The 26,694-nt window shown below is 45.8% G+C and overlaps 1 protein-coding gene across 1 annotated transcript in view; it reads right to left on the bottom strand.

Moving 5' to 3' along the window:
• Positions 1–344: 344 nt before the first annotated feature.
• The window catches only part of ABHD17C (abhydrolase domain containing 17C, depalmitoylase), a 57,310-nt gene continuing 30,960 nt past the window's right edge, over positions 345–26,694 (bottom strand). The window contains exons 2-3 of the mRNA XM_065872015.1: positions 5,773–5,952; positions 345–1,803 (exon numbers count right to left, since the gene is read on the bottom strand). Of these exons, the coding sequence (XP_065728087.1) occupies positions 1,584–1,803; positions 5,773–5,952 (400 nt within the window). The 3' untranslated portion in view covers positions 345–1,583. The remainder of the gene's footprint in view (positions 1,804–5,772; positions 5,953–26,694) is intronic.

Raw genomic sequence — 26,694 nt, forward strand, 5'->3', positions numbered from 1 at the left:
CCCTATCTATGGTCTTTTAGAGAACAAAAACACACACCTTGAGACCTACTGCATAGCACAGGGAATTCTGCTCAATATTATGTAACAACCTAAATGGGAAAAGAATTTGAAAAAGAATAGATCCATGTATATGTGTAACTGAATCACTTTGCTGTACACCTGAAACTATCACAACGTTGTTAATCAACTATACTCCAATATAAAATAAAAAGTTAAAAAAAACATATACACTTTGAGAAAGGTAGTGACGTTTGTAAGCTCCGAGGGTTTCTTCTTAAATCTAGACAGGATGTTTTCTTTGATGGAGAGGTAAAGGAAAAAAACTGCATGAGCCCGCACATTCTGATCCATGCATCCTTTATTCCGTGACCAACCGCTGTGTCGCATCCAAGCAACAGTACACAAACTGGCAATCAACCGCAATCCAGCTGTACAACAATCTGAGGCTTACAGTACATTTAAGGCTTTTAAATTTGGAAAAAAAAAATTTTTTTTAATTAAACCAAAGAACCCAAACCCCCAACCAACACAAGTAGTGTAGCAATTTTAAGCATCTGACACTTCTGATGCTTACTGGCGCAACTCCAGTGTCAAAACCCAAATAACTCCTAAACTAAAAAGATTAGTTGAGTGAAATTTTAATTACATAAATTTTTCAAAGCATAAACTTGTCATTTTTTGTCTTGGAAATGTTATAAAATTTTTTAATAGCAAAACATAGGAATAAAAACGTATTAACAAAATGTATTCAATCATTTACATTACAAACAAGGAATCTGCAGTTCATTGTTGTGGCCTGACAAAAGAAAACTACCCATTAAGAATCTATGCACAATGTAATTGCATATATGTACAGTACTTTAAAAAAGCCTACAAGGAGGACTTTACAGAAGGAAGGTCGGCTAGGTTCTTTGTTGGACCAACCAGACGATCAAAATATTAAAACTCTGTGGACTAGTAATAAATTTACACTTAAAAAAAAACCCCAGTTTCCTTTTAAGAATATTCCAGTTATATTCATATGGTTCCAGTTGATGAAGTCGTTCATGATAGTTCCAGTAAATTACCCTTTAATTGATTTGTTTGGGGGAAAGATCGGAGTGTGAACAAAAATTAACGAAGGAATTTTCATCACGATGGTTTCCAGTTACACTATCACAGCTTCACAAATGGATTGGACCCATGAATCTAGTGGCTGAAAGAGAGCTGCAGCTCACATACTGAGAACACGGGTGGAGAGAGGCTGAGTCCTGCATAAATGAATCCTACGTGGTGGGTAAGGAATAGAAAGGGGTGTGAGCATCTTTTACAGCAGGAGAAAACGGTCCCCCCACTCAGCTCTCATTCCCATTCTGCAAGGCGATGAAGCTGGGAATCACAACTGTTCAGTTTGACATGATGTGTGAGTTAGTAGAACCTCTGGATATGAAAGACCGAGATGCCCTCAGCTCTTTGAGTAGGACGCCTGAAAAGCTGGGCACTTCCTCGTGGTTATCCCGCCATGACAGCTATCCAGTTAAAGCATGTGCAAAACCGAGGATTCCTGTGTTCACAGTAGATGAGGTAAAATCAAGTCATCTTCTTCAGGAATTAGGAAGTTCGTGAGATATGAACTGTTTTAGCCTTTCTAGGTATTGTGCATAAAGCTCTATGTCATTATGGCCAGCCCCTTCGACCCAGAGGGGCTCCACGGCCCGGGGACAGCGCTCGTACATGGCCAGGCCATGGGAGAAATCGATGACCTCATCCTCTGTACCGTGAATGACCAACACGGGAGAGGTAACTTTAGATATCTTGTCAATGCTGCAAGACAGGAAAGGGGGAGGGGGAGAAAAAGGACTCCTTTAGTTATGCTCACAGATGACAGACATCACACTTAATGGAACCGAGTCGGTGTCCACAGGCAAGGGAGGTAAGCACGCGAGGGTGTTTTCCCCCCTCACTTTTCTGGTAATTCACTTTTTAAAAAGTTAATTTTGCATTTTGCAATAATTCTGGATTTACAGGAAAGGTACAAGGATAACACAGAGCTCCTATCCACCCCAACCCCTTTCCCGTAAGGCCAACGCCACACGTTACCAATAGTACATTGCTCAAAACCGAAAACCAGCGTCGGTACATCACCAAACTCCAGACTTTATTTGGATTTCATGAGTTTTTCCACTGAAGTTTTTCCACTTTCCATGAAGTTTTTCTGTTCCAAGATCCAACTGAGATACCACACTGCATTTAGCCACATTGTGTTTCTGTCAAAGGATTTTATTAAAAACAGAACTCCTAAATGTCGTCAGACTAGCAATCCAGTAACGAATATTTCTGATATATTCATATTTTGGAGAGAGGATTTTTTTTTTTAAATAAACAAGCTAGACCTTAACATACCAGAATGGACGTCTCTTTTGAAATCTGAGCATTGAATCCACAGCCACTCAAGTTTTCAGGACTCTTTCCGTGTAAGCCACCTTCAGCATCGATTAACAAGATCCTCAGAAACCTCATTTCATAGAAACAAATACCTCATTTGAAAATAAAAACCATACTAGTTAGCTTGAAAACTTAATGTACAACATCTAGATTGAATTCTGAATGATTTCTGACTGTTTACAAAAATCAAAGCTACCCACAAAGGATGAATATTTGGGCATCTCCAAAAGAATGTGCTGCAGACTCTGAGAGCGTTTCCCAAAGAGGAATTAAGAAGACTGTAAACCTCGTTGGGCTGCGTGTGTAGGCAACTTCTCTGACAGTGGTAACTGTCATTTCACCTGCAAACACATGGAGGCAGGCGACCCTCTGTCCATTCTGGCCTCCTGCCAGAGGCCCCCTTTACTGTTGACTTTCTGTATCTGATCCTAGCCAAAGTTACAGAGGGATCAAATTGGTACTACCCGTAGGGATCATTTTGTTAAAAGTCATAGCTAACATTTACTCAGCATTGACCACAGCCAGGTGCTTTGCACTTCACATACAGAACCGCATTGCATCTCCAATGAGCCACAGTGAAAGAGGAAGGACCATCTCTGCTAAACCAAGGAGGTAACTGAAGCTTGGAGAGATCATTAAAGGACAGACATGAGGCTGTGGTGATAGTACAGAGCTCTGACATCCATTACACATTCCAAAGATCTACAAACAGCTGTCACAGAGCCTTATTAACAACTCAGGAAGTTGCCGGTCACCTCAAGACATCCGGGAAGACTGCAAAATTTCATCAGCCATGTCATTTGCCAAGATCAGGGCCACTGTGGAAGGGGTCAATTTTGCAGATCAGGAATCTTGTTTAGAAATCTACTTTCCTCTTATATTTAAATTTTAAAGTGACTTCTAAGAATGCAATAGTCCAGTTATATTCCATTTAAAAATCTATTTACTGACAGCTCCATGCTGCATGAGTTAGGAGACTCTGCAACCTGGAGGATGGATGTACCTGAGGTTAAATGCCACCATCTGATTCTAAATGTAAAGGAGGTAAAAGAAAATTAAACCACCAACCAAATAATAATCAGGACTCCTTATCTCTATTTTTTTAATACTAAAAAAGAAATGGGAAAGTGCCTTCCTTTAAAGACAGGGGCAGGGACTTCCCTGGTGGCGCAGTGGTTAAGAATCTGCCTGCCAATGCAGGGGACATGGGTTTGAGCCCTGCTTCGGAAAGATCCCAAATGCGGTGGAGAAACTAAGCCCATGAGCCACAACTACTGAGCCCGTGTGCCACAAACTACTGAAGCCCGTGTGCCTAGTGCCCACAACAAGAGAGGTCACCGCAATGAGAAGCCCGTGTGCCTAGTGCCCACAACGAGAGGTCACCGCAATGAGAAGCCCGTGTGCCTAGTGCCCACAACAAGAGAGGTCACCGCAACGAGAAGCCCACGCACCACAATGAAGAGCAGCCCCCACTCGCTGCAACTAGAGAAAGCCCACGCGCAGCAACGAAGACCCAACACAGCCAGAAATAAATAAATTAAATTAATAAATTTTTTTTAAAAAGAGAGAGAGAGGGACACAGAGGCAAGTGTGCATTTGGTAGCAATGGACACCGTAAGAAAACATTCCCCAAATTCAATTAATGATGAAAGTCCATGTGACTGTTAATGGTTTGAAATCTATCATATTAATACTTTATGGTACTGAAAAGGATGAATGGCCTTTTCTGGCTGTTTCCACTCACCAACCTTAATTAAGCAGCTTAAATCGCTTAGCTTTCTAAGCCTCAGTTTCCTAACTATAAAATGAGTCTTGTGAGATAAGAGGCGTGAAATGTTTAGCCGTGGACTGGCAGATCAGACAAACCCAGTAAAGACTAGTTGCTGGTTTCCTATTAATGAATAAGCTATAATTAGTTGTCGTGGCTGTACTTTAAGGTATATGCTAATTTAAGAGTCAGGGGGAAAACCGATTCATTTTGTTGCCAGGGTAACTCCTAGCATAGCTTCCCGCAAACATGCTAAATATGTCCCTTTCAACAAACTGGCCTCTCAATACCCATTCAGCGCAAATAAGGCCACATCTGAGTCGCACATGGGCCCTACTTAGCATTCTCAGCCACGCCACTGGAAATTTGCAGTTCGTTCAACTTTCCCATGAAGCTGAACTTCATTGAACCTGGTACAGGGTGCACAGAAATGAAGTTCACCCAAGGTGTTAAGAGAAAGTTTCTTCTTGTGAAACAGGCCAGTCTGTGGAACAGATGTTTATGTAACCAAATGATGTTCTTTTTCTCTCCCAGCAATAACAGAATGACAGCAATGAATGGGTCAATCAAAATCCGAAAACTGTACATTCTTCTGTTGAGGCTTTTTCTACAGTGTGGCCGTGTGAGTCCTGTTGTCAGAACCTCGGCCCGTTTAGCAACGTACCATGGGCAAATAGGTTTTAGTAAATACTTTCCTCAGCTTTGATTTTAAAAAACAAGCAGAAGTTTTCAAAGAGAGGTATTCAAGAAAGCAGTGTGCTCGCTGCTTTTGCATGTATATACAGCTGCCCGTTTTTCTTCCTTCTATCAGGGGACTAGAAAACGGCAGGGACTGGGGTGGCAGGGGCTCTGCTGCCCCTGGGGCGCCGACAGGAGGGCGCCCGGCTGTGGGCTCTCATGCACATGCTTCCAGCGGAGGGTGCCGGCCCCTCTGCAGGGGAGGGGGTCTTCAGGGACAAGTGGGCGGCAGGAGGAATGAGTGGTCGCACTGGTCTGGGGCGGTGGGGAGGGGAGGGGAAGGACCATCCACTTACACGGTCCCTGCAGCCCATTACCAGCTTGCAAATAGCTCACGTCACTTTTTCTCTTACCTATCGGCCTGACTGAAAACGTAACAGAAATTTCAAAATTGGGGACGCTTGCGGTTTTTCTTTGAGTGTCTAGACCACTGCTAATGGCCTCATCACAGATTCTGCATTTAGCTCTCGTGATTCAACAATACACGTCCATCTGAGCGAATGAAAGAACACTGAACTAGATGTTCCTTTAAGACATGTGGGCACTTTTTTTTTTATCCTGCACATCCAGCTAAACCAATTAATCCTGGATATCGGTACAAGCAAGGTCCTTATACGTCATCTGGTAGATTGTTTTTACAAGTGAGTCCAGCCCAGAGGACCAGGTTTCCGGCTGGTGTACATGTCATATCCACCCCCACGTTCCCTGAGGAGCACAGCACAGGGGCTGACGTCCGGCTGCATTCAGGAGACATTTATTAGTAGCCCACAATTAACGGTGGCATCTGATGTGAAGTTGGGTCACTGGACGCCTTAGCACTTGTTGGACAGGAGTGAGCTTACCTGGGGAAAGCATCAAAGCAGTACGTTTTCCTGGTATCGGGAAAAGCCACGCGCAATCCAGACATCAGAGGCGAATGGAGAATTACGGCTGCACACTCGTACCTGGAGGCCAGGTCTACCGTGGGGACAGTCCCGATGCTCTGACCATACAGGATGATGTTCTCGGGGCTTACGCCATACCTGGAGAGATCAGAGGGCACGGGCCGTTAGCTGATGTGTGAAAGAAAGAGAGAGTGAGACCAACAGCACAGTATCATGAGCTCACGAAACTCCCGCACCTGCCAGTTTAGAACCACATCATCTCACGGGTACCCCATAGCTGAAGATGGATGTGAACGCCACAAAAATGTTAGGGGCCTATCTCAGGACTAAGTGACTGAGATTCTGTCCTCCACAATTTTTGCAAAAATAATGAACACGACATTTTTTTCTGGAAATTAACTATATGAGTGCATCATAAGCTTTATTTCAGTGTTCCCAGAGTCATTTCATTTCCTACTCTCCCCTCCTGAGTTTCTTTGACCATCCTAAATGTATTTCTGAAATAAAAACAGAAGCGTGTTTGCTAGATCATAATGAGAGTCCTTGAAGTGAGGTTTTAATAAAATACCAAAGAAATGAACATTTATCATCAGGAAAAGGTACTGGGAGACAATTAAAGGCAAATATATTTTCTATAGCCTCTCCTTGGGGTTTAACTCTTCCGAGTCTTTCAATCCATCAACGGTCTCCCCCTCCGCTGTCCGCCAAGGTTTAGTTGGGTAAACAGTTGTGTGGAATACAGGCTTCATCTCCTGGCCTGCCTGGCAGCCTGGTGTGCAGACAACTCAGCTGTGGGCGTGGGCTGTGAGCAAAAGTGACAGGGACAACCTGCAGGTCATAACTTTAAACGGAAGGCTCCATGCCCTCCCCTTCCCGTTGGTGGGGAGGAGACGTGATGGTGAGCTACCCTGGCCCAAGCAGAAGGACGAGCACCCCAGATGTGATGGAGGAACAAAACAGACGAATCCCAGGAAAACAGGTACGCTACATATGAACCTACAAAGGATATCCAGAATATATAAAGAGTACGTAGAAATAAAGAAGAAAAAGACAGACAAAAGAAATGAAGACATATCGCAGAAAAGAAAACATGATGCCTAGTAAACACGTAAAAAGATGTGATGCTCGGGCTTCCCCGGTGGCGCAGTGGTTAAGAATCCGCCTGCCGATGCAGGGGACACAGGTTTAGGCCCTGGTCCGGGAAGATCCCACATGCCGTGGAGCAGCTGGGCCCATGCGCCACAACTGCTGAGCCTACGCTCTGGAGCCCGTGAGCCACAACTACCAAGCCCGCTGTGCCACAACTGGTGAGGCCCACGCACCTAGAGCCCGTGCTCTGCAATAGGAGAGGCCACCGCAGTGAGAAGCCCGTGCACCTCAACAAAGAGTAGCCCCCGCTCGCCGCGACTGGAGAAAGCCCGTGCGCAGCAACGAAGACCCAACGCAGCCAAAAATAAATAATGATAAATAAAAAAATTAAAAAAACTTAAAAAAAAACGATGTGATGCTCAACCTCGTTAGTATGTGAACATGCAAATTAAATCCACAATTGATTGTTTTACAGCTAAAAGAAAGGCAAAAACTAAAAAGTCAGACAATGTCAAGGGATACAGCAAGGACATGGAAAAGTGGAAGTCTGTGACATTGCTGCAGGAATATAAATTGGTATGAGAAAAAAAAAAAAAAATTGGTATGAGCCCTTGGGAAGATAATGTGATATTATCTGGTGAAGTTGAAGGCTATAACCCAACGATTCCAACTTCTTTGCATAAATACCCACTGTAGTTTACAGGGCAGTAGGATGTGCTTTCTTTTCTTTCTTTTTTTTTTTTTGCTGGGTAATGTAGTTTATTATTATTACATTATTATTTTTAATTGAAGTAGTTGATTTATAATGTGCCAACTTCTACTATACAGCAAAGTGACTCAGTTATACGCATATACATTTTCTTTTTAATTTTTAAAAAATCTTTATTTATTTATTTTTGGCTGCATTGGGTCCTCGTTGCTGTGCTTGGGCTTTCTCTAGTTGCGGCGAGCGGGAGCTACTCTTCCTTGCAACGCACGTCCTTCTCATTGCAGCGGCTTCTCTTGCTGCGGAGCACGGGGTCTAGGTGCACGGGCTTCAGGAGTTGTGGCTCACGGGCTCTAGAGCACAGGCTCAAGTAGTTGTGGCACGTGGGCTTAGTTGCTCCGCAGCATGTGGGATCTTCCCCGGGCCAGGGCTTGAACCCGTGTCCCCTGCATTGGCAGGCAGATTCTCAACCACTGCACCACCAGGGAAATCCTATACATTCTTTTTTTTAAATACGCTTTTCCATTATGGTTTATCCCTAGGACATGCTTTCTGATAACAGCCTTCAGTGAAAAGAACTGTCAGTCTAGAGCTGAGCCGGGTGGCAGGATTTCACTGAGCTGCCTCCCCCTCAGGCTCCCTCAAACTTCACAGGAAAATGGGGGCCCTTAGGAAGGAATCTGGGGAGGGAATGGCTATTTCTGGCTGGTAAGTGCTGTTCTGTGCTTTATAGAGAGGCGACATCTGGGCTGTGCCGAGAGGGGCGGATAGGAGCTGAACACGTGGGGATAAAAAGGACCGTCAGTAAGCAGCATGAAGTCACACAGGGCCGGGGTGGAGTCCAGGGAGCAGCTTGGGGGGCTGGAGGGCTGAGGTGAGGCTGGGCAGGCCATCAGGGGGAAGATAAGGAGGTAGAGCTTGTCCTGGAGGAGGTGAGGGGCCACTGGAGACGTTCAGGTCAAGGGAACAGGAACAAGGCTGTGCTTCGTGAAGATTCATCTCCCTGCAGCATGCAGGGCATGACAGAGCATAAAAAGGGACCAGGGAGATAGGTAAGGGACTATTAAGAATCCTACAGGGAAGAGGAAACAGGAATGTAAAAATCGAAGACAAACCAACCAACAAAAAAGAGATGCTCTCTCCTCCCCAGACGCAGGTAGGAAATCACCTGCTCAGAACGAGGAGGCACCCTCTCTTTCTAAAGGGAAGTTTCTGTGTGGCCCCAGCCCTTTGAACTTTGACACCATCTAATACAACTGTGCCTGTGGAGGGGGGTCCCAAGATGCACGTCTTGTCTGACGTTCTTGCCTGGGCTTCATTTCAGTTGGAAGAACAGGTTATTAAAAAATGGTTGGGCTTCCCTGGTGGCGCAGTGGTTGAGAGTCCACCTGCCGATGTGGGGGACACGGGTTCGTGCCCCGGTCCGGGAGGATCGCACATGCCGCGGAGCGGCTGGGCCCGTGAGCCATGGCCGCTGAGCCTGCGCGTCCGGAGCCTGTGCTCCGCAACGGGAGAGGCCACAACAGTGAGAGGCCCGCGTACCGCAAAAAAAAAAATAAAGGTCAGCAAAAGGAGTTTTGACGGAAGGTTTGAGGAAGGAACTCATGTCTGCAGCATTCTGTGCCTTAAATCCCTATGTCAGAGACCATAGCTTTTAAAACATAAATCCCTTCAATCAGGATGAAATGATGAGAGATGTGAGAAACGAACGCTGTTCTAGTGCATCAGCAGGCCATCACCCAGGGTGATGCTTTTTACTGGAGGAAAGTTACCCCAGGGACCTCCCTCCACTGTAACTGCCACAGAATTCCTTCTTTGATGGACTAGGAGGTCCATTTCAGTCGAATTTAACTGAGAGTTCAAAGTCCCTTGGAGGGGGAAGTATAAATAAGATTAGGGGGCTTCCCTGGTGGCGCAGTGGTTGAGAGTCCGCCTGCCGATGCAGGGGACACGGGTTCGTGCCCCGGTCCGGGAAGATCCCACATGCCGCGGAGTGGCTGGGCCCGTGAGCCATGGCCACTGAGCCTGCGCATCCGGAGCCTGTGCTCCGCAACGGGAGAGGCCACAATGGGAGAGGCCCGCGTACCACAAAAAAATTAAAAATAAAATAAGATTAGGGGTCTCCTTCTCCCCCCACAATTTGCATCAAAAGTAGGCTATGACATCCCAAAGCACGAGGGCCATGGGATGCTGCATGCGGTGGGGTGTGGGGGTCACAAGGCACCTGAAGGTAAGAGCACCTCCAAACCGCACATGTGAAGTGTAGGCTCTTTCCACAGTGGCCGTCCCGTGGCAGGATATTGTGTTATTAATGATAAACAAATAGATCATAAATCAAAAAAGGAAGAGGAAGAGGAAAATGAAAACTGAATGTAGTTATTGAAGGACAGAGGATTAAGAGATGATTAATACTAAAAATCAAAAATAAAGCAGAAGACTTCCGTATTGAAATGGCATCAGACTCGCCCTTACCTTCTTTGATCAAATTTGCGGAATGATGAGAATCACATAGGATAACCTATCCCACTAATGAGTACTATTGTTATAGTCAAACGTATTTTCTCAGCATCTTTTTTTTTTAACATCTTTATTGGAGTATAATTGCTGTATAACAAAGTGAATCAGCTATGTGCATACATATATGCCCATATCCCCTCCCTCTTGCATCTCCCTCCCACCCTCCCTATCCCACCCCTCTAGGTGGTCACAAGGCACTGAGCTGATCTCCCTGTGCTATGCGGCTGCTTCCCACTAGCTATCTATTTTACACTTGGTAGTGTATATATGCCCATGCCACTCTCTCACTTCGTCCCAGCTTACCCTTCCCCCTCTCCATGTCCTCAAGTCCATTCCCTACATCTGCGTCTTTATTCCCGTCCTGCCCCTAGGTTCTTCAGAACCTTTTTTTTTTAGATTCCATGTATATGTGTTAGCATATGGTATTTGTTTTTCTCTTTCTGACTTCACTCTGTATGACAGACTCTAGGTCCATCCATCTCACTACAAATAACTTCATTTCATTTCTTATTATGGCTGAGTAATATTCCATTGTATATATGTGCCACATCTTCTTTATCCATTCATCTGTCAATGGACACTTAGGTTGCTTCCATGTCCTGGCTATTGTAAATAGTGCTGCAATGAACACTGTGGTACATGACTCTTTTTGAATTATGGTTTTCTCAGGGTATATGCCCAGTAGTGGGATTGCTGGGTCATATGGTAGTTCTATTTTTAGTTTTTTAAGGAACCTCCATACTGTTCTCCATAGTGGCTGTATCAGTTTACATTCCCACCAACAGTGCAAGAGGGTTCCCTTTTCTCCACACCCTCTCCAGCATTGATTGTTTGTAGATTTTTTTTTTTTTGCGGTACACAGGCCTCTCACTGCTGTGGCCTCTCCCGCTGCAGAGCACAGGCTCCGGACGCGCAGGCCCAGCGGCCATGGCTCACGGGCCCAGCAGCTCCGCGGCATGTGGGATCTTCCTGGAATGGGGCACAAACCCGCGTCCCCTGCATCGGCAGGCGGACTCTCAACCACTGCGCCACCAGGGAAGCCCTTGTTTGTAGATTTTTTGATGATGGCCATTCTGACGGGTGTTTTTCTCAGTATCTTGATACTGTGTTTTATATCCTGCTCCATGGACCTTGGGGGCCACACTGAATAAGTAACGGAGGAATGGGCACAGACTGAAGGAGCAGAGGTGGGTGTGTGGTTACTGGAACAGCCTTTTCTCTTGAGGGCCCTGAATCTGTCCATCCTCTGAGATCATGATCTTGAAACGCCTTATGGAGAAGCCTGAGTATTTCACTGAAGGACCCTCAGCTTTCAGCTTTCCACTCACAGGCACCAGGACACACCCAGTACCAATCTCAACAAATTCCACCTTTGACACACAGACATTTGTAGCCTTAATGACAACAAACACTTTGCAACTCGACGTTTTCACTGGAAAACTTCATCACGTAAAACAGTAGCCATTAAATAGGGGAAAATATGACAACTGGCATGACATTAAAATAAAGAACATCCGGTCATCAGAAGACATCAGTAAGAAAGTAAAAAGGCAAGTGGGAAAAGATATTTGCCACACATATAACCAACAAAGGGCTCACATCTACAAAATATAAAGAACACATCAGTGGGGGAAAAAATGACCAAATACAGAAAAGCAGCATTTTACAAAATGGGCATTTCATAAAAGAAGAAATCTAAATGGCAGGGAGGGAAGAAAGGGAGGGAGGGAGGGAGGGAGGGAAACTCAACTTCATTAGTAAAAACGAAATGAAATTTCACCAATGAAAACCACAATGTGATACTAACAAAAATTTAAAAGTTGACAATATCAAGTGTTGACAAAAATGTGACCACAGGAACTTTCATTCACTCCTGATGGGGTTGTTAAGTTGATAGAAGCCCTTTACAAAAAGTAAAAGTGAAGACATAATAACACGTACCCAGTGACCTAGCAATTCAACTCCCAGGTATATTCACACAGATTAGAAATGTCTTCAAGACCATTTGTGAGCGGTTGGAGACAACCCTTAAGGGGTGTCAACAGCAGGGCGGATAAGTGGATGGGGGTGAAGTCGTGCCACAGAATATCATAGGGCAACGATGATGAATCTTAAAGGCTTGCTGTTAATCGGAAGAGGCAGACACAAGAGAACACATGCTATACAACACCATGTGCAGAAAACTTAAACCCACCCAAATTAAACTTCACTGTCTAGGGATACTTAACTGAAAGAAAAGCAAGGAAGTGAAGCCCTAAAAACCAGGATAGCGGTTAAGGATGGGGGAGGGGAACGGGTTATGGCTGGGAAGAAGCATGTCATTTTGGGGGGCCTTATGGATCGCTGGTTATAGTCTATGTCTTTTTTTTTTTTTTTTTGGCTATGCCACTCGGCATGCCGGATCCTATCCTAGTTCCCTGACCAGGGCTCGAACCCTTGCCCCCTGCAGTGGAAGCATGGAGTCTTAACCACTGGACCGCCAGGGAAGTCCCTATAGTCTGTGTCTTGTCACGAGTGTTTCTTTTACAGTTCATTAAGCCGGATATGTACATCTTACGAACATTTCTATCTGGCTACTTCTATCTGTTATATTTCGCAACAAAAAATATTTTTTAAAAGTTCACCAGATATTTCAGATATGGAGACAACCCTCCTCAAAACTGTTACAACTCATGATAGATTTTGTGCTAAAAACAAATCTCCTAAGGAAACACGAGGCCATTAAAAATTATGTCTCAAGAGCTAATGTGGGGAAAACTCATGTTGAAATATTCCATAAAAAGCAGCCTACAAAAAGCAGGGTCACAATTATGTTCCTTCCAACAAAATCTATATATGGAAAAGGGACTTGAGTGTAATATATTAAAATGATAATAATGGTAATGTTTCTTCTTTCAAATTTTCATTTCTAATTCGGGTAATTATTAGGTAGTGATTTGGTAAAATAAATAAATAAAGGAAACGGTATTGCCGGACCTTTTTGCATAGAGTCAGCAAGCTTTCTTTACAGTGTCTGTATTTAAAAGGCTTTGAAAACTGTAACATGCTAGTGAAGTGTTCAGATTTGTCAGTATTACATTGAGGACTTTCCCACTGTTTTTCCCTGTTTATTAGACTGTTTATTATACTGTCTGACAACACATGAGATGCCTGGGAGGTGGGGGATGGGGCTAATTCTTTGAAGGTATGGAAGATTTTCGGGAAAACTCTAAGAGGCCTCTGTTCCAACACCCACCGCTTGCACATGAGGATGTTGAAGTGGAGGGTCCTTTTCATGGTACCACTAGGGTGTTGTTTTTGACAAAAAAAAAAGCTAGAAGACTGATGACCTCTATACCAATGGTTCCAAAATGAGAAGTATCTGAATTTCTTGGGACTTTTTAAAAATGTAAATTCCCCTTACTTAGAGATCTTCCATACGTAGAAATTCCAGCGGGTTTGTGGATTCCTCAAACTAACCATTGTTTGATACTGAGTAAAAAGGGTCAGACCAGATCCTATAGACCTTTTACCTCTCAAATTCAATTAAAAGATAAAGGATAAAAAGAGAGATGGTAAATGGAATCTATTACTAAGTCTGTGTGAAATACAGGGCATTTAAAGATCACAGCTTTTCACAAAAGAGCAGGATTAAGTGCAAAGTATTTTCTTCAAAAACATCAACAATCCCAAAGTCCAAAACCTTTATCCTAAAGTAAAACAGATGTTAAACCCTCCCAACCTGGAACAGGACAGTTTTGTAGCAGGCAGACATGACACGTAGGCAGGCAGGATTTTCTGCATTTTTACTTAGAATTTGCTATTTTCGGGTACGACGATAGCAAAACATTAAAAGTGATTTCTTCTCGCTCGTACCACCTTTGTGGGCAAGATACAGGGACGGGAGGAACGGCAGCATCGGCCTACAAACAATGTTTTCTTCAACGCGTCCAATCCGCAAGGCAGGCTTTTACAAGTAAACTTCCGCATTGCTCAGCTACAAACACACCAGTCGCTGGGTGGATGACTTCAATCGGGAGACAAGGATGCCGTCCCTCCCGTCCTACGCCTACCAGCTCTCCTTCCTCTGCTGTTTCCCCCTGCTCCCCGGCGTGTCTGGAAGAGGCACTGCTTTTCCATCCCAGGGCTAACCTTCCACCTGAGCGTTGGATTCCCACCCTCCCAGGACTTTGAGAATTTCATCCCCACCCACGCCGAATTCCAGTCTTATTCCCAACGCAACACACGTCTCCAAGTCTCTGAAGCTAAGAAAGGGCCTGTCTTCACGGGTGCTTCATCCTTTAAATGACGGCCCCATCTCTTACCTCTGCTTCCCTACTGCATCCTCAACCCTAACAAAGGCCCCTGAAACCCACCCTCTCCTCCCACAATGTCCCGAAAGCTGCTATCAGAAATGCCAGGTCCAACTGCTTTTTCCCTCTCCTCATCCAATTTTTTTTTTTTTTTTTTCTTTTTGCGGTACGCGGGCTTCTCACTGTTGTGGCCTCTCCCGTTGCGGAGCACAGGCTCCCGACGCGCAGGCTCAGCGGCCATGGCTCACGGGCCCAGCCCCCCCGCGGCATGTGGGATCTTCCCGGACCGGGGCACGAACCCGTGTCCCCTGTATCGGCAGGCGGACTCTCAACCACTGCGCCACCAGGGAAGCCCCCTCATCCGACTTGACTTCTCCTCGGCAGTTCACGCTAAGAATGATGTCTTTCTTCTTCAACTCCATTCCTGGGCCTCTGAGACATTGAGCTGCTCTTAGTTCCTCCCCCGTCCCCACCACCAGCGGGCTTGGCCCCTTCCCTGACTCCACTCCTCCTGCTGTAGACTTCCTACTGCATTCTTTTTTTTTTTTGCTTTTGTTTTATTTTAAATTTTATGTGGCCGCACCACACAGCATGCGGGATCTTAGTTCCCCGACCAGGGATCGAACCCATGCCCCCTGCAGTGGAAGCGCTGAGTCTTAACCACTGGACGGCCAGGGAAGTCCCCTTCCTATTGCACTCTTACATGTTGTCTCCAAATGATTTCACTGAATCCCAGGCCTCAACTATTAACTCTCTGCTTATTCTCAAATATTTACTTCCAGCCCTGGCCTTTGTCCTGAGACAGAGCAGAATGCCCCCCCTGCCTGAAGGGAAGGGAGGTGGATCGAATACAATGTCCCTTGCGCCCGCCTTGGTTCTCAGTGCTGGCCCTGACCTCACGCCTCATTCCATCTTCCAGTGATCCTGGGAGGGGGATATTCTTGTCCCCGTTTTATATCTGAGGAACTTGATAGTAAAAGTTAAGTAACTTGTCCAAGGTCAAGTGAGTGGGGAGGCTATGAATTTAATACTGTTATCTGTGATGGATAAATTCCAAACTCAACGTGTCTAAAACCAAATTCGTTATTTTCTCCCCTCAAAACCTTCTCAATAACTCAGTCATCAGGTAAAATTCTAAAAACTATATTCCCCTCTGTTGCCAATCCAGTATCCAAAGTCAGGATGAAGACAAATTATGAAAAGGAGTGGACGGTTACATGACCAATTCAGCTAAAGATCTAAACTTACTTCTGGCAGTGACCGATTAGCTTGGTGATTATGCAAACTGTGGATTCGTTTCTACACCTGGAAGATGTCACCTATTTTTTTTAAATAATGCATTCAAAAAAGTAGTTACTGAGCACCTCTTTTGGACTAGGCATGGAACCTCTGGGGGTGCAGAAGGAGCTTATAGCCAGTTGGGGAGGCAAGGAATGTATACAAAAGTATGGGGAGACAAGCAGAAGCCAGGTCTAAATCTGAGTCATTAGGACACAGGATGTCACAGCAGATGAGGTAAGAGATTCAAGGTCAGGCCAGGGTAAAAGCCATGTGGACAAAGGCCTTCATTTGCTATGAGTCAACTACAGCTATATTTGCATGTCAGACAGACACACGTTCTTAGCAGACTCTCCCTGGACCTCCTCACGCAATCTGCGGTCCTGACTTAAATGTGTAAGTAGGTGTTGTCTGCACGTGGATCTCTAGGGAAAAGCCATTCTTAGCCAGTGAGATTCAATGCATTCATCTTATAGCAGAGTCTCAGGTTAGTGCATCACCATCTCCTGCTGGGGTACGTCTAGGACTGCCACAGCTGGCCCTGGGGACCCACGGCAGGTCCCGACACTCAGATCTGACCCTTGGCATGTGGCTATATGGAACGGCTGAGACATGTATCTATACAAGAGCTATAATTGGGTCTGGCGGTCCTGATACTAATGATCAGAATTCCAAGGCTGCCAATGAAGAGGCCCTGGTTTCACAGCATCTTAAACATCAATATCGTACAAAACAAAAGGTCTCCATCTCTAAGAGTCTCCTCTTGAGTACCGTTCCTTAGCCCTTCTTTGACTCGATCATAAGCTCTAATCCCTCAAATTTCTCCCAGGCTAGAATTCTGATTCTGTAAGTCCCATACCCAAGCACAGTCCATCTGGTCTTCAATTCCCAGTGTTACAACCCCCAGAATCCTGGACCTCCTGACCATCCTGCTTTTATCAATCCCCAGCCCCCAGACTTAGGTGAGAAGAACTGCCAGAGGAGAGGGGTGGGGGTGGGGGCAGGCAGTGGATGGATCCTCTTCCCACCACGGAGACCATGGCTCTACCCAAACGGCCAGAGCACCAAGTACCTTAAGTCCCCTACATATGAACCCTCAAGTTGCGAGCTTTCAAAGATGCGAACCGATCACATACATTAGTTCACGTGTCTGGTGTATATTGCCACATGCGTGCATCCTTTACAAGTGGCTGTGCTTCTGTGTACTTTACTGTACGGCACTGTACAGATTCCAGTAGTACAGTTTCTTTAGTTCAAGCCCAGGATGTCCAGAGTCAAGCGTAAAAGCAACGGTGATGTAGCTGGTACTACTGTACTTTTCAAGGTACTGTACTGTAAGATTAAAAATGTTTATTTTTTGTTTGTCTTTTATGTATTATTTGCGTGAAAAGTATTATAAGCCTATTCCAGTACAGTACTGTAGAGCCGATTGTGTTAGTTGGGTACCTAGGCTAACTTTGTTGGACTTACGAACAAATTGGATTTACGAACGCGCTCTCAGAACTGAACTCGTTTGTATGTGGGGGACTCACTGTACAGCCTAGAAGATGAAATTCATGATGCTTCTCATCAGAGTCTACAGATGAGCCAGAGAGGGCTCAGAACCCATTAGGTCTTGGAACTAACATTTTTTCTCTCTAAGGAGCTCGAGACATAGCATATGGTGCTGCATAGGGAAGACCAGCAGGGAAGAGTCCCAGAGCTAAGTACTGAGGTCAGGATGAGCTACGGGTCTGAGGAGGTGGAGGGGGTGAAAGCTGTTGGACGTTGTATCAAGGGGTTAGTTAGGCAGCGGAATCAGGAAGTCTGCATGTGTGGGACAGGTAGGACCAGAAAACGAAATAAACAAAAGCAAACCTAGGCACAGACTGGGCAGCGGGGTTTCAGAAGTCAGACAGGGAGCTGGTAGAGCCCCAAGGTGTCATCTGCAGAGGCGTGGATGGACCTAGAGACTGTCGCAAGAGTAAAGTAAGTCAGAAAGAGAAAAACAAATATCGTATAATATTGCTCATACGTGGAATCTAGAAAAATGGCACAGATGAACTTGTTTCCAAGCAAAAATAGAGACAGGCACAGAGAATAAATGTATGGACTCCAAGGGGGGAAGGGGGGGGTGGGATGAACTGGGAGGGGGTGGGATGAACTGGGAGATGGGGATTGATTTATATACACTATTGATACTATGTATAAAATAGATAACTAATGAGAACCTACTATATATATATAGCACAGGGAACTCTACTCAATGCTCTGTGGTAACCTAAATGGGAAGGAAATTTAAAAAAAAGAGGGGAGATAATATATATATACATATATATATATATATATATATATATATATATACGTAGAGCTGATTCATTTTGCTGTACATCAGAAACTAACACAACATTGTAAAGCAACTATACTCCAATAAAAATTTTTTTAAAAAATCTGCAGAACACGTATGTGGCACCAGCCGTTTAAAAAGGAGGAAGAAAACGCCCACAGAGGAAAAGACTTTAGTAAAGAGAAAACTCAAGCAACAGCTCACCTGTAAATTCGTAGAAATACTTGGATGACCCAGAGTGAAGGGGGCAAAAGTCAGGGTGGGTTCTGATAAACACATACTAGAAAACTCAAAATGCAGCGCAGTAACTAAGGCACGCCGCGTGAGTTGTTATGTGGGACCCTGGGGGTCAGGACGAGAGAGGGCTCCCAGGTGGGTGGTGGGTTTGGTGGTCAGCGAAGGCCCTGCTGCCTTTCAAGGGATGGTGTGAAGGGTGAAGTGTTTCTGCGTCAGGGAGCGGTGCTCAGTCAACTTTAGCTAGAGACGACCATGCCATTCTTTAAATGCTCTTCGCCTGTGGCTGCCCCAGTATCACACTGGCCAGATTCTTCTCGCTCTTCTGTTTCCTTTGCTCACTCCTCTCTCTTCTCCCACACTTACGTGGGCATCCCTCAAAGGTCAGTCCTCACCCTCCTCTGGAATCTTTTCCTATGTAGTCCCTTGTTGAACTCTCCCAGTGCCAGACCCTAGCATAGCACAGCGTCTGTTCTATAGTAATTATGCAATAAATACGTGTTAATGGAATACACGGGTGGCGAGGGTTTCTACAATGTGTTGATTCACTCCCGATATCTCACCTCTGCTCCAGCCCCCGGCCCCTCTCCTTTCTGTTGATATTTCTTCCTGAGCATCCCAGCACTGCACACTCAACACCTCCCAGACCGGACTCTTCCTAGTCTCTCCCCAAATCTTTCCATTTCTACCTATCATTCTACCCTCTACCTCACAGGCTTAAGAGTTAGGATGAACTTCAGTCTTTGCCTCTCACATAGACTTTGTCACTAAGCCTTGTCACTTCTGTCTTGGAGACGGTTTCCAGAGGATCATGTTTCTGACACCACTTCCGTTGCTCTGTGGTGGCATCTTGTGGTCAATCGATCAGTAGCTGCCTGTCGGTTCAGTGTAAGAATGAGCACTGCCCCATGATGAACATCCCCACTGGTACCCAGGGTCTGTTCCTCAGAGGTCTTCCTGGAATCCTCACCACCACTGACTGTCCATCCCCATGGTGCGTACCCTGCTCCAGTGGGTCCCTGACTGCTCAAACTACTCACCTGTCCTGTCCTATCCTTTTGGTTCCTGTGGATCATTTTCTATGGCTGGTGAGGGGGTGGGTATCCTAGTTCCTGACCACTGACCTCGTTTCCACCCACCGCTCACTCTGACTCTTGCTAACTGCTTGCACTTAGCAGCTTCCATGCTGGCCTCTCCCTTCTTCCCAGGGCAGAACCTGGGAATCTCCAGGCCTAATCAAGTCCCATTTCTGACTTCTCCTCTGCTCTCCCAGACCTGCTTTCTCCCCGGTTCTATCTATACAAGCTGCCACACTTATGTCACTCCCCATGCCAATCCATCCTGCAACTTCCCATCAGGTAGATCTTCCAAAAAACTTTCGTTGTGTTACTTTGCTCATCAAACCCTTCGGCAAATCACTATCCCTGGGATAAAAACCCATGTCCTTCGAGTAACCTCCACAACGTGGCCCCATCTTACTATTCCAACCCTTTCTTTTCTCTCCAAGTAAATCTTCCGCTCCTGCAATTAGACTCCCCACTGCCTCATCACAGCCCCTGAGCCCCTGTCTGGACTGTCCTCACTCCTCCCCACAACCCAGAAAACCCTGGGGCCCTTCAGGTCCATTCAAGTCCTACCACCTTCAGACACTTTTCCCAACCACCCCAGTCTACCTGTGGGGTTTTCTTTCCTGAGCCATTCACTTGTGCACCAGGTCAACATGAGGTTGTATGTGATGAACCGTTTTGTGGCATGTCCTATGATGTCAGTGAGGTTTTGAGCTCCCCAAAGTAAATAAAACTGTTTATCTCTTTGGGAACATTAACAATACCCAGGGGACTTCCCTGGCGGTCCAGTGGTTAAGACTTTGCCTTCCAATGCAGGGGGTGTGGGTTTGATCCCTGATCGGGGAGCTAAGATCCCACAAGCCTTGTGGCCCAAAAAAACAAAACATAAAACAGAAGCAATATTCTAACAAATTCAATAAAGACTTTAAAAATGGTCGTTAAAAAAAACAAACCAAAAAACTAAAACAATACCCAGGCTCAGGGATCGGTACACTGGAGGCATATCTTGCTTTGAATGGAATGTGATTCTGGCCAAAGGCTGTTTCTGAACAAATTAAAACTAGATCTCATATATAGTTATCATTCCAATGGATAGACAATCCACTCCAAGTTCATTACCTTCTTTGGGATCTGGACAGGAGCAGAAACGACCTCTTGTCTGCAACCTAGCAAAAATGAGTCAGTCCATGAAGGATGACAGTAATATTTAGTAAGCACTAATGTTACTTTAGGCATTACGTAAGATTTACTTAAAACACGACACAAGGAACTGAAGTCTCCCAAATTTTGCTAGGGGAAAGCCACGACCCTGAATGATTACTTTCCATAACAGGCAATGCCAGGTGTACAGTTACCCCCTTGGAAACCCACAGTGTTTGCTCCCTGCCTCTTCCAAATGTCTAGCATCTTCCTGCAGTCACCAGCTATGCTGAGCTCAGGCTGACAACACAAATTTAGGTTTCGGTTCCCACTCAGCATACAGGACATGTCCCCAGGAGCCTCCACAGCCCGTACCCAAGGTACAGCAGCATCAGCTGCAAGAGCAGGAGCTGAGGTAGGAGGTGCCCACGGAGGAGGCCGGGAGCGCCAGGGGGACAGTGTCCAGCGGGAACGCTCCCTCCACTCATAAGGTAAAACCTGTTTGTTTTTGTTTGAACGTAAGGCTTTGCTCTTCTGTCGACAAACACGGCCAAGCTGAGCCTCCCGAAGACACACTGCATCCTGTTTAAGTTAATGGGCCCTGACTTTGCCCTGTGTCAAGAGCATTTCCATATATCTTCAGATGAAGCATGCTTGGCACGGTTCCACTGACTTTGAAGTCTATATTTTAAATATTTCAGAGCTAGAACTCCTAGTGGAAATATCTTTAGACAGAGAACGAAGATAAATACACAAGGTAACGTGAAAGTTAATTGAAGGATGAGGTCTGAGGATACTGGGAAACCCTAATAAACTTCAGAGCAAAGCCTCAGAGTAAAAGGACTGGCTGGGAGGGAAGCAGGTGGGTAAACATGGCCGGCTGAAAACACAGACGGCCTGTGGAACTCTAGCCTTCAGGCTCAGAACTGGGAAATCCATCTTCTACTTTCCGTAGCCAAAGCTTAACAAATGTGTGATTTATATTTTAATCGTGAGGAAGATAAAAAAAGTATCAATCCCCTGGAACATGCTTATTTTTCCTTTTGAAAAACACATCTTTGTCGGTTTAGACTTTTTAAAATGTTACACTGATGTTTCACAAACAGATTTCTATTGGTCGTTAACTCCAGTGGCAAAAGCAAAGGAAACACATTTTATTTTTTTGGCCACAACGTGAGGCACGCGGGATCTTAGTTCCCCGACCGGGGATCGAACTTGAGCCCCCTGCAGTGGAAGCGGGGAGTCTTAACCACTGGACCACCAGGGAATTCCCAGAAACATATTTTAGAGTGAGTGCGTGCTGCATTAGCACTGCTTGAGACAATTAAAAGTTTTAAAGCTTAGTGATGTCAGTTGCTTTGCTTCCTTTTTTCCGACCGAGGGAACTTAGTTAAAAAGGACATTTAAAGGCAAGATAATGATATAACTGTGCAAGTTCCAAAAATCTGAGCATGCTCAAGTATTCTCTCAACACTGCTTATAAAATAAAATGCGCCAATGCAACCTGAGAAGTAGCCTCCTTCAACGAAATAGTGCCATTTGCAGAGCGTGGGAGTCTAATCGCAGGCGGTAGGACTTGAATGGACCTGAAGGGCCCCAGGGTTTTCGAGGTTGTGGGGAGGAGTGAGGACAGTCCAGACAGGGGCTCAGGGCCTCAGGGGCTGTGATGAGGCAGTGGGGAGTCTAATCGCAGGAGCGGAAGATTTACTTGGAGAGAAAAGAAAGGGTTGGATAGATTGTCATACAGAGTGAAGTTAAGTCAGAAAGAGAAAAACAAATATCACATAATATCACTTGTATGTGGAATCTAGAAAAATGGTACAGATGAACTTATCTGCAAAGCGGAAATAGAGTCACAGATGGAGAGAACAAACTTACGGATACCAAGGGGGCAGGGAGGGTGGAAGGAACTGGGAGACTGGGATTGACATATATACACTATTGATACCATGTATAAAACAGATAACTAATGAGAGCCTACTGTATAGCTCAGGGAACTCTACTCAATGCTCGGTGGTGACCTAAATGGGAAAGAAATCTAAAAAAGAGGGGATATATGTATACGTATAGCTGATTCACTTTGCTGTACAGTAGAAACTAACACAACATTGTAAAGCAACTATACTCCAATAAAAATTAATAAAAAAAAAAAAGTAGCCTCCTTCACCTGAAGCATCAGTGAATGTAACGGGGATAAATATGAGCTCCTGGGTTATTCATCTTTGAGGAAATGAAGAAGGAAATGAGATTCAGACCAAGCAATAACACTAAAACCAAGCGTAAGTTTAGGCAACATGAATATTATGGTCAGTGAGCTCATCAAAGCACAGCGAAGGGAATGGTCCAAACTGGGGGCCAGGAAATCAGGAAGCACAGAAGTCGAGCTTGAAGCCCGTCACAAGGGAGGGGATATTTGAAAACATCCAGAGAGGAAAGGCAAGAGCTGAAGGGGAGGAAGAGCGTCCTGCAAACATGGACGGCAGGCTGGCCGGGCTGGGGTGAGAGGTTCACCTTGGGAAGCAGAGGGCCATCCGAAGGAGGTGGCGCGTACTCTGGAAGCATCTGGGAAGTGTGCACAGGGTCCCTGAGAGGATGGGGACGTGACAAGTTGTGCCGCAGGAAGGAAGAGAACGTCTGGACGAGACGTGCTCTGAGTGGCTCGCATCAGGTGTGTATGTAGCAAGTCGTGGCGGGGAAGGGAGAGACTTGAAGATAATTCTGCGGTTGAGGGTTGGAAAATGGGCACAGAGAGAGAAGTTGAGAGGGATATCATGGGTGGTTGGAATTTCGTTTTGTTAGAACATACATTCAGCTTGGGAAGACACTGAGTTCCAGGTAACTGTGGAGCATCCTAGGAAGGCAAATACGAGTCAGACTCTCCGGGTTCCTTATAAGAAAAATCTTCCTGAGACTTCCCTGGTGGCACAGTGGTTGGGAGTCCGCCTGCCAATGCAGGGGACACAGTTCAATCCCTGGTCCGGGGAAGATCCCACATGCCGCGGAGCAACCAAGCCCGTGGGCCACAACTACTGAGCCTGCTGCGCTCTAGAGCCCGTGAGCCACAACTACTGAAGCCCGCGTGCCTAGAGTCCGTGCTCCGCAACAGGAGAAGCCACCGCAATGAGAAGCCCACGCACTGCAATGAAGAGTAGCCCCCGCCCTCCCCAATTAGAGGAAGTCCGCGCACAGCAACGAAGACCCAATGCAGCCAAAAATAAATAAATAAAATTTTTTTTTTTTTTTTAAAAAAAGAAAAATCTTCCTGAATTGTACTGGGGTCTATGCTAGATAGACAGATGATCCCCTGAGTGCCCCTCATTGTGCCTCCTGCCAGGAAGGTGAGCAGCTGGAAGGAGGAGTCTGGGAATATCTGTCCAGGCCAGCAGCTGCAGGCGTACCTACGGCTGCAGGCAGAGGCTCTGGGGGACCAAGCGGCCCAGGTCCCATGGAGATGGACAGATCAGACACATCAAAACTTACGTCTGTAAACGAAAAGATACTGTGCCCTTTTCTTCAACGGACTGTGATGACAATGACACAACGCACAGAACAAGGCCATTCCAGCAGAACATAACTCTCCAGCAGGCATGGTATGGCAATGCATGCTCAGTCAATGGAGCCTTTCCTGTAGGTACTCATGTACTTCAAAACATATCAAGACATGCGTTATCTAATTTTTGTAAAACAGCATCCACCCTCGGGTACGGTGTTTCATTCTATCCTAGGTTTGAGAAGTTTCCTTCCAAATGGTGGTGCAGGGAAGGGCTTTCTGTGGCAGGTCTAAACGCACCTTCAAAACAACGTAATTCTTTATGACATTCAAGACTGTTCTCTCCTCTACGATACTCTTTCTCTGGGTCAAAGCAAAACTAAACAAGACTTGGCATGATTTAATTTTTTTAAAAAACTACTTTTCAGAGGAAAAGTTACAGTCCTAAAGAATACAAAATCAGGGCTTCCCTGGTGGCGCAGTGGTTGAGAGTCCGCCTGCCGACGCAGGGGACGCGGGTTCGTGCCCCGGTTCGGGAAGATCCCACATGCCGCGGAGCGGCTGGGCCCGTGAGCCATGGCCGCTGAGCCTGCGCTCCGCGACGGGAGAGGCCACAGCGGTGAGAGACCCGCGTACCACAAAAAAAAAAAAAAAAAAAAAAAAGAATACAAAATCAACTCTCTTTAGCTCTGTTACAATGAAAATAGAATAATTTGCTTGAACTTGTTCGAGTATACTTGTGCATGAAATTGTTCTAATGATAACTGGGGCTCTTGGCATTTTGTAATTATCTAACATGTTGGAAAAGCTAAAAAATGCTACCTTACCCCCTACAGCTGCATAAATACCTGTGAAATGGTTAGAATACCACCTACCCTACAGTTTTTGAGAGGATCACACGAGCCGGCTTATGTAAATCATCTGGTACAGGCATCTGATAAAAAAAGCCATTTAATAAATGTCACTTCCATCCATACCAAATACAGATTAAACACAGACCCTTGACCAAAGTAAAGCCTTAAAGGATCTCCCTATTTCACACCCAAGAAACACAGCCGAGATTAAGGGACAGAGCTCATGAAATCTCTGGGACAGGGAAAAACATTTTTTAAAAATCGAATTTAATTTTCCACTTGAGGGCCAAGGCTGAAAGTCATTTCTTAGAACTAGAAACCCAAGAATCAATTCCTAATTATCTTATCTCACCGTAAGGTGCATTCTCACAACAGCTGTAGCACACAAGACACTAGATGGTAGGTGTGTCTGCCCCCGGCTCACACTGACTTGCAAATGGAATTTGACAAAATCCCTTTAGTTCCGACGCTACAGCTGCTGAGATGTCCAGTAGAGAGATGTTCTGAAATGATACAGCAGGTCAAAAATGCTCTCTGTCCCCAGTAGGTGACCATCCAAGAATGTCCTACTGGAGCTGCAGGTATGAGCACAAGCCCATTCCAGAACCCCCTGGCCAGAGTGACTGCTTCTGGGAGAAGCAGAGTTGGAACCAAGACGGGTCAATGGGAGTCCCTCCAGGACGTCTATGCCCTCTTCTGCCAAGCCTGGGGGAGATCACCTTTGTCACCACACAGAAAGAACCTCTTCAAGAATCACCACAAACAGGAAAGCAAAGCTGAGAGAGGGAGCAAAGCGAGCTGAGTCCTGAAGCTACCGTTCGTTGTTGGAGACCCGGCACTTGGTCGCGCCTGGCCAGGGGGCTCCCAGCGTTCTGACCTGGGCGGAGCTTACATCGTTCTCTCTTGAAACTGGGCTAACATGAGTCTTTGGTAAGCAACTCCGAGTGTGTAGTCACGACAGTGTGGCTGTCTGGGGGCGGGGATGGCGGGTGGAGATTTGCACAGCGGGTTAGAGGAGTAGGCTTTGAAATCAGAGGACTCAAGGTCTGGAGCCCGGCTCTGCCTTGCACGGTGATCCGACCTCTGTGCAGTCTTGTTCCCTGGGCCGGAAAGGGGTGTGAGTTGCCTCAGGCCTGTGGTGACAATTAAATGAGGTAATGAGTGAAACTCCATGGACTCCCCTCTCCTCCCCCTTCTGGGCTGCTTTCCTGTGTCCACATCCAGACATGGCACGATTGGGAATTGAACATGACCCACGACGACACCTAATCTGAAACCAGAATGCTGGTTCGCTCGTCAGCTAGGGCTTGGCACTGTTTGCTCCCTTCAATGTTTTGTGTACACTCAAAAACATCTGCCTTGGGCAGACCCGGTGCAGCCCTTTGCCCCTCCTTGACGACATCTTCAGTTCCCTTTTCTCTTCAGTCTAATCCCTTCTTTGTGCCTGTCATTTTTCCTTGTGTTGCCTACTCTTCACTCGGCTTCCAGAACCTTCCATTTTCTCCCCTGTCATCCTTCTTAAAAGCGGGAAAAGTTCACAGCCCCGATTATGGAAATAACTCCAACCACAGGACAGGTGGCTGGAAAGGCCCTTGGAGATCACACAGATGGGTCCCTTTAAGATAAGGAAACTCAAGCTTTGAGAGAGGTTAAAACTTAACTCAGAACTGTAATTACCAAGACAGCTGCTGTGAGTACATTATGGCTCCAGAATATGGACAGACTGGCGGAAGAATTATGAATCCCATGAATTACAACCAAGCTGGCAAAAGCATCACTTAGTGGAGGGGGCGCAGCACAGCTTCAGAATCAGGCGGAACTGTCAGAATCACGCTCTGGGTTTTGGTTGTCTCGTGCGTCAAATGAGGCTCCTACCTATCAAGGCTG

Source organism: Phocoena phocoena, chromosome 2 (assembly GCF_963924675.1).
Source record: "Phocoena phocoena chromosome 2, mPhoPho1.1, whole genome shotgun sequence".
Taxonomy (NCBI): Eukaryota; Metazoa; Chordata; class Mammalia; order Artiodactyla; family Phocoenidae; genus Phocoena; species Phocoena phocoena.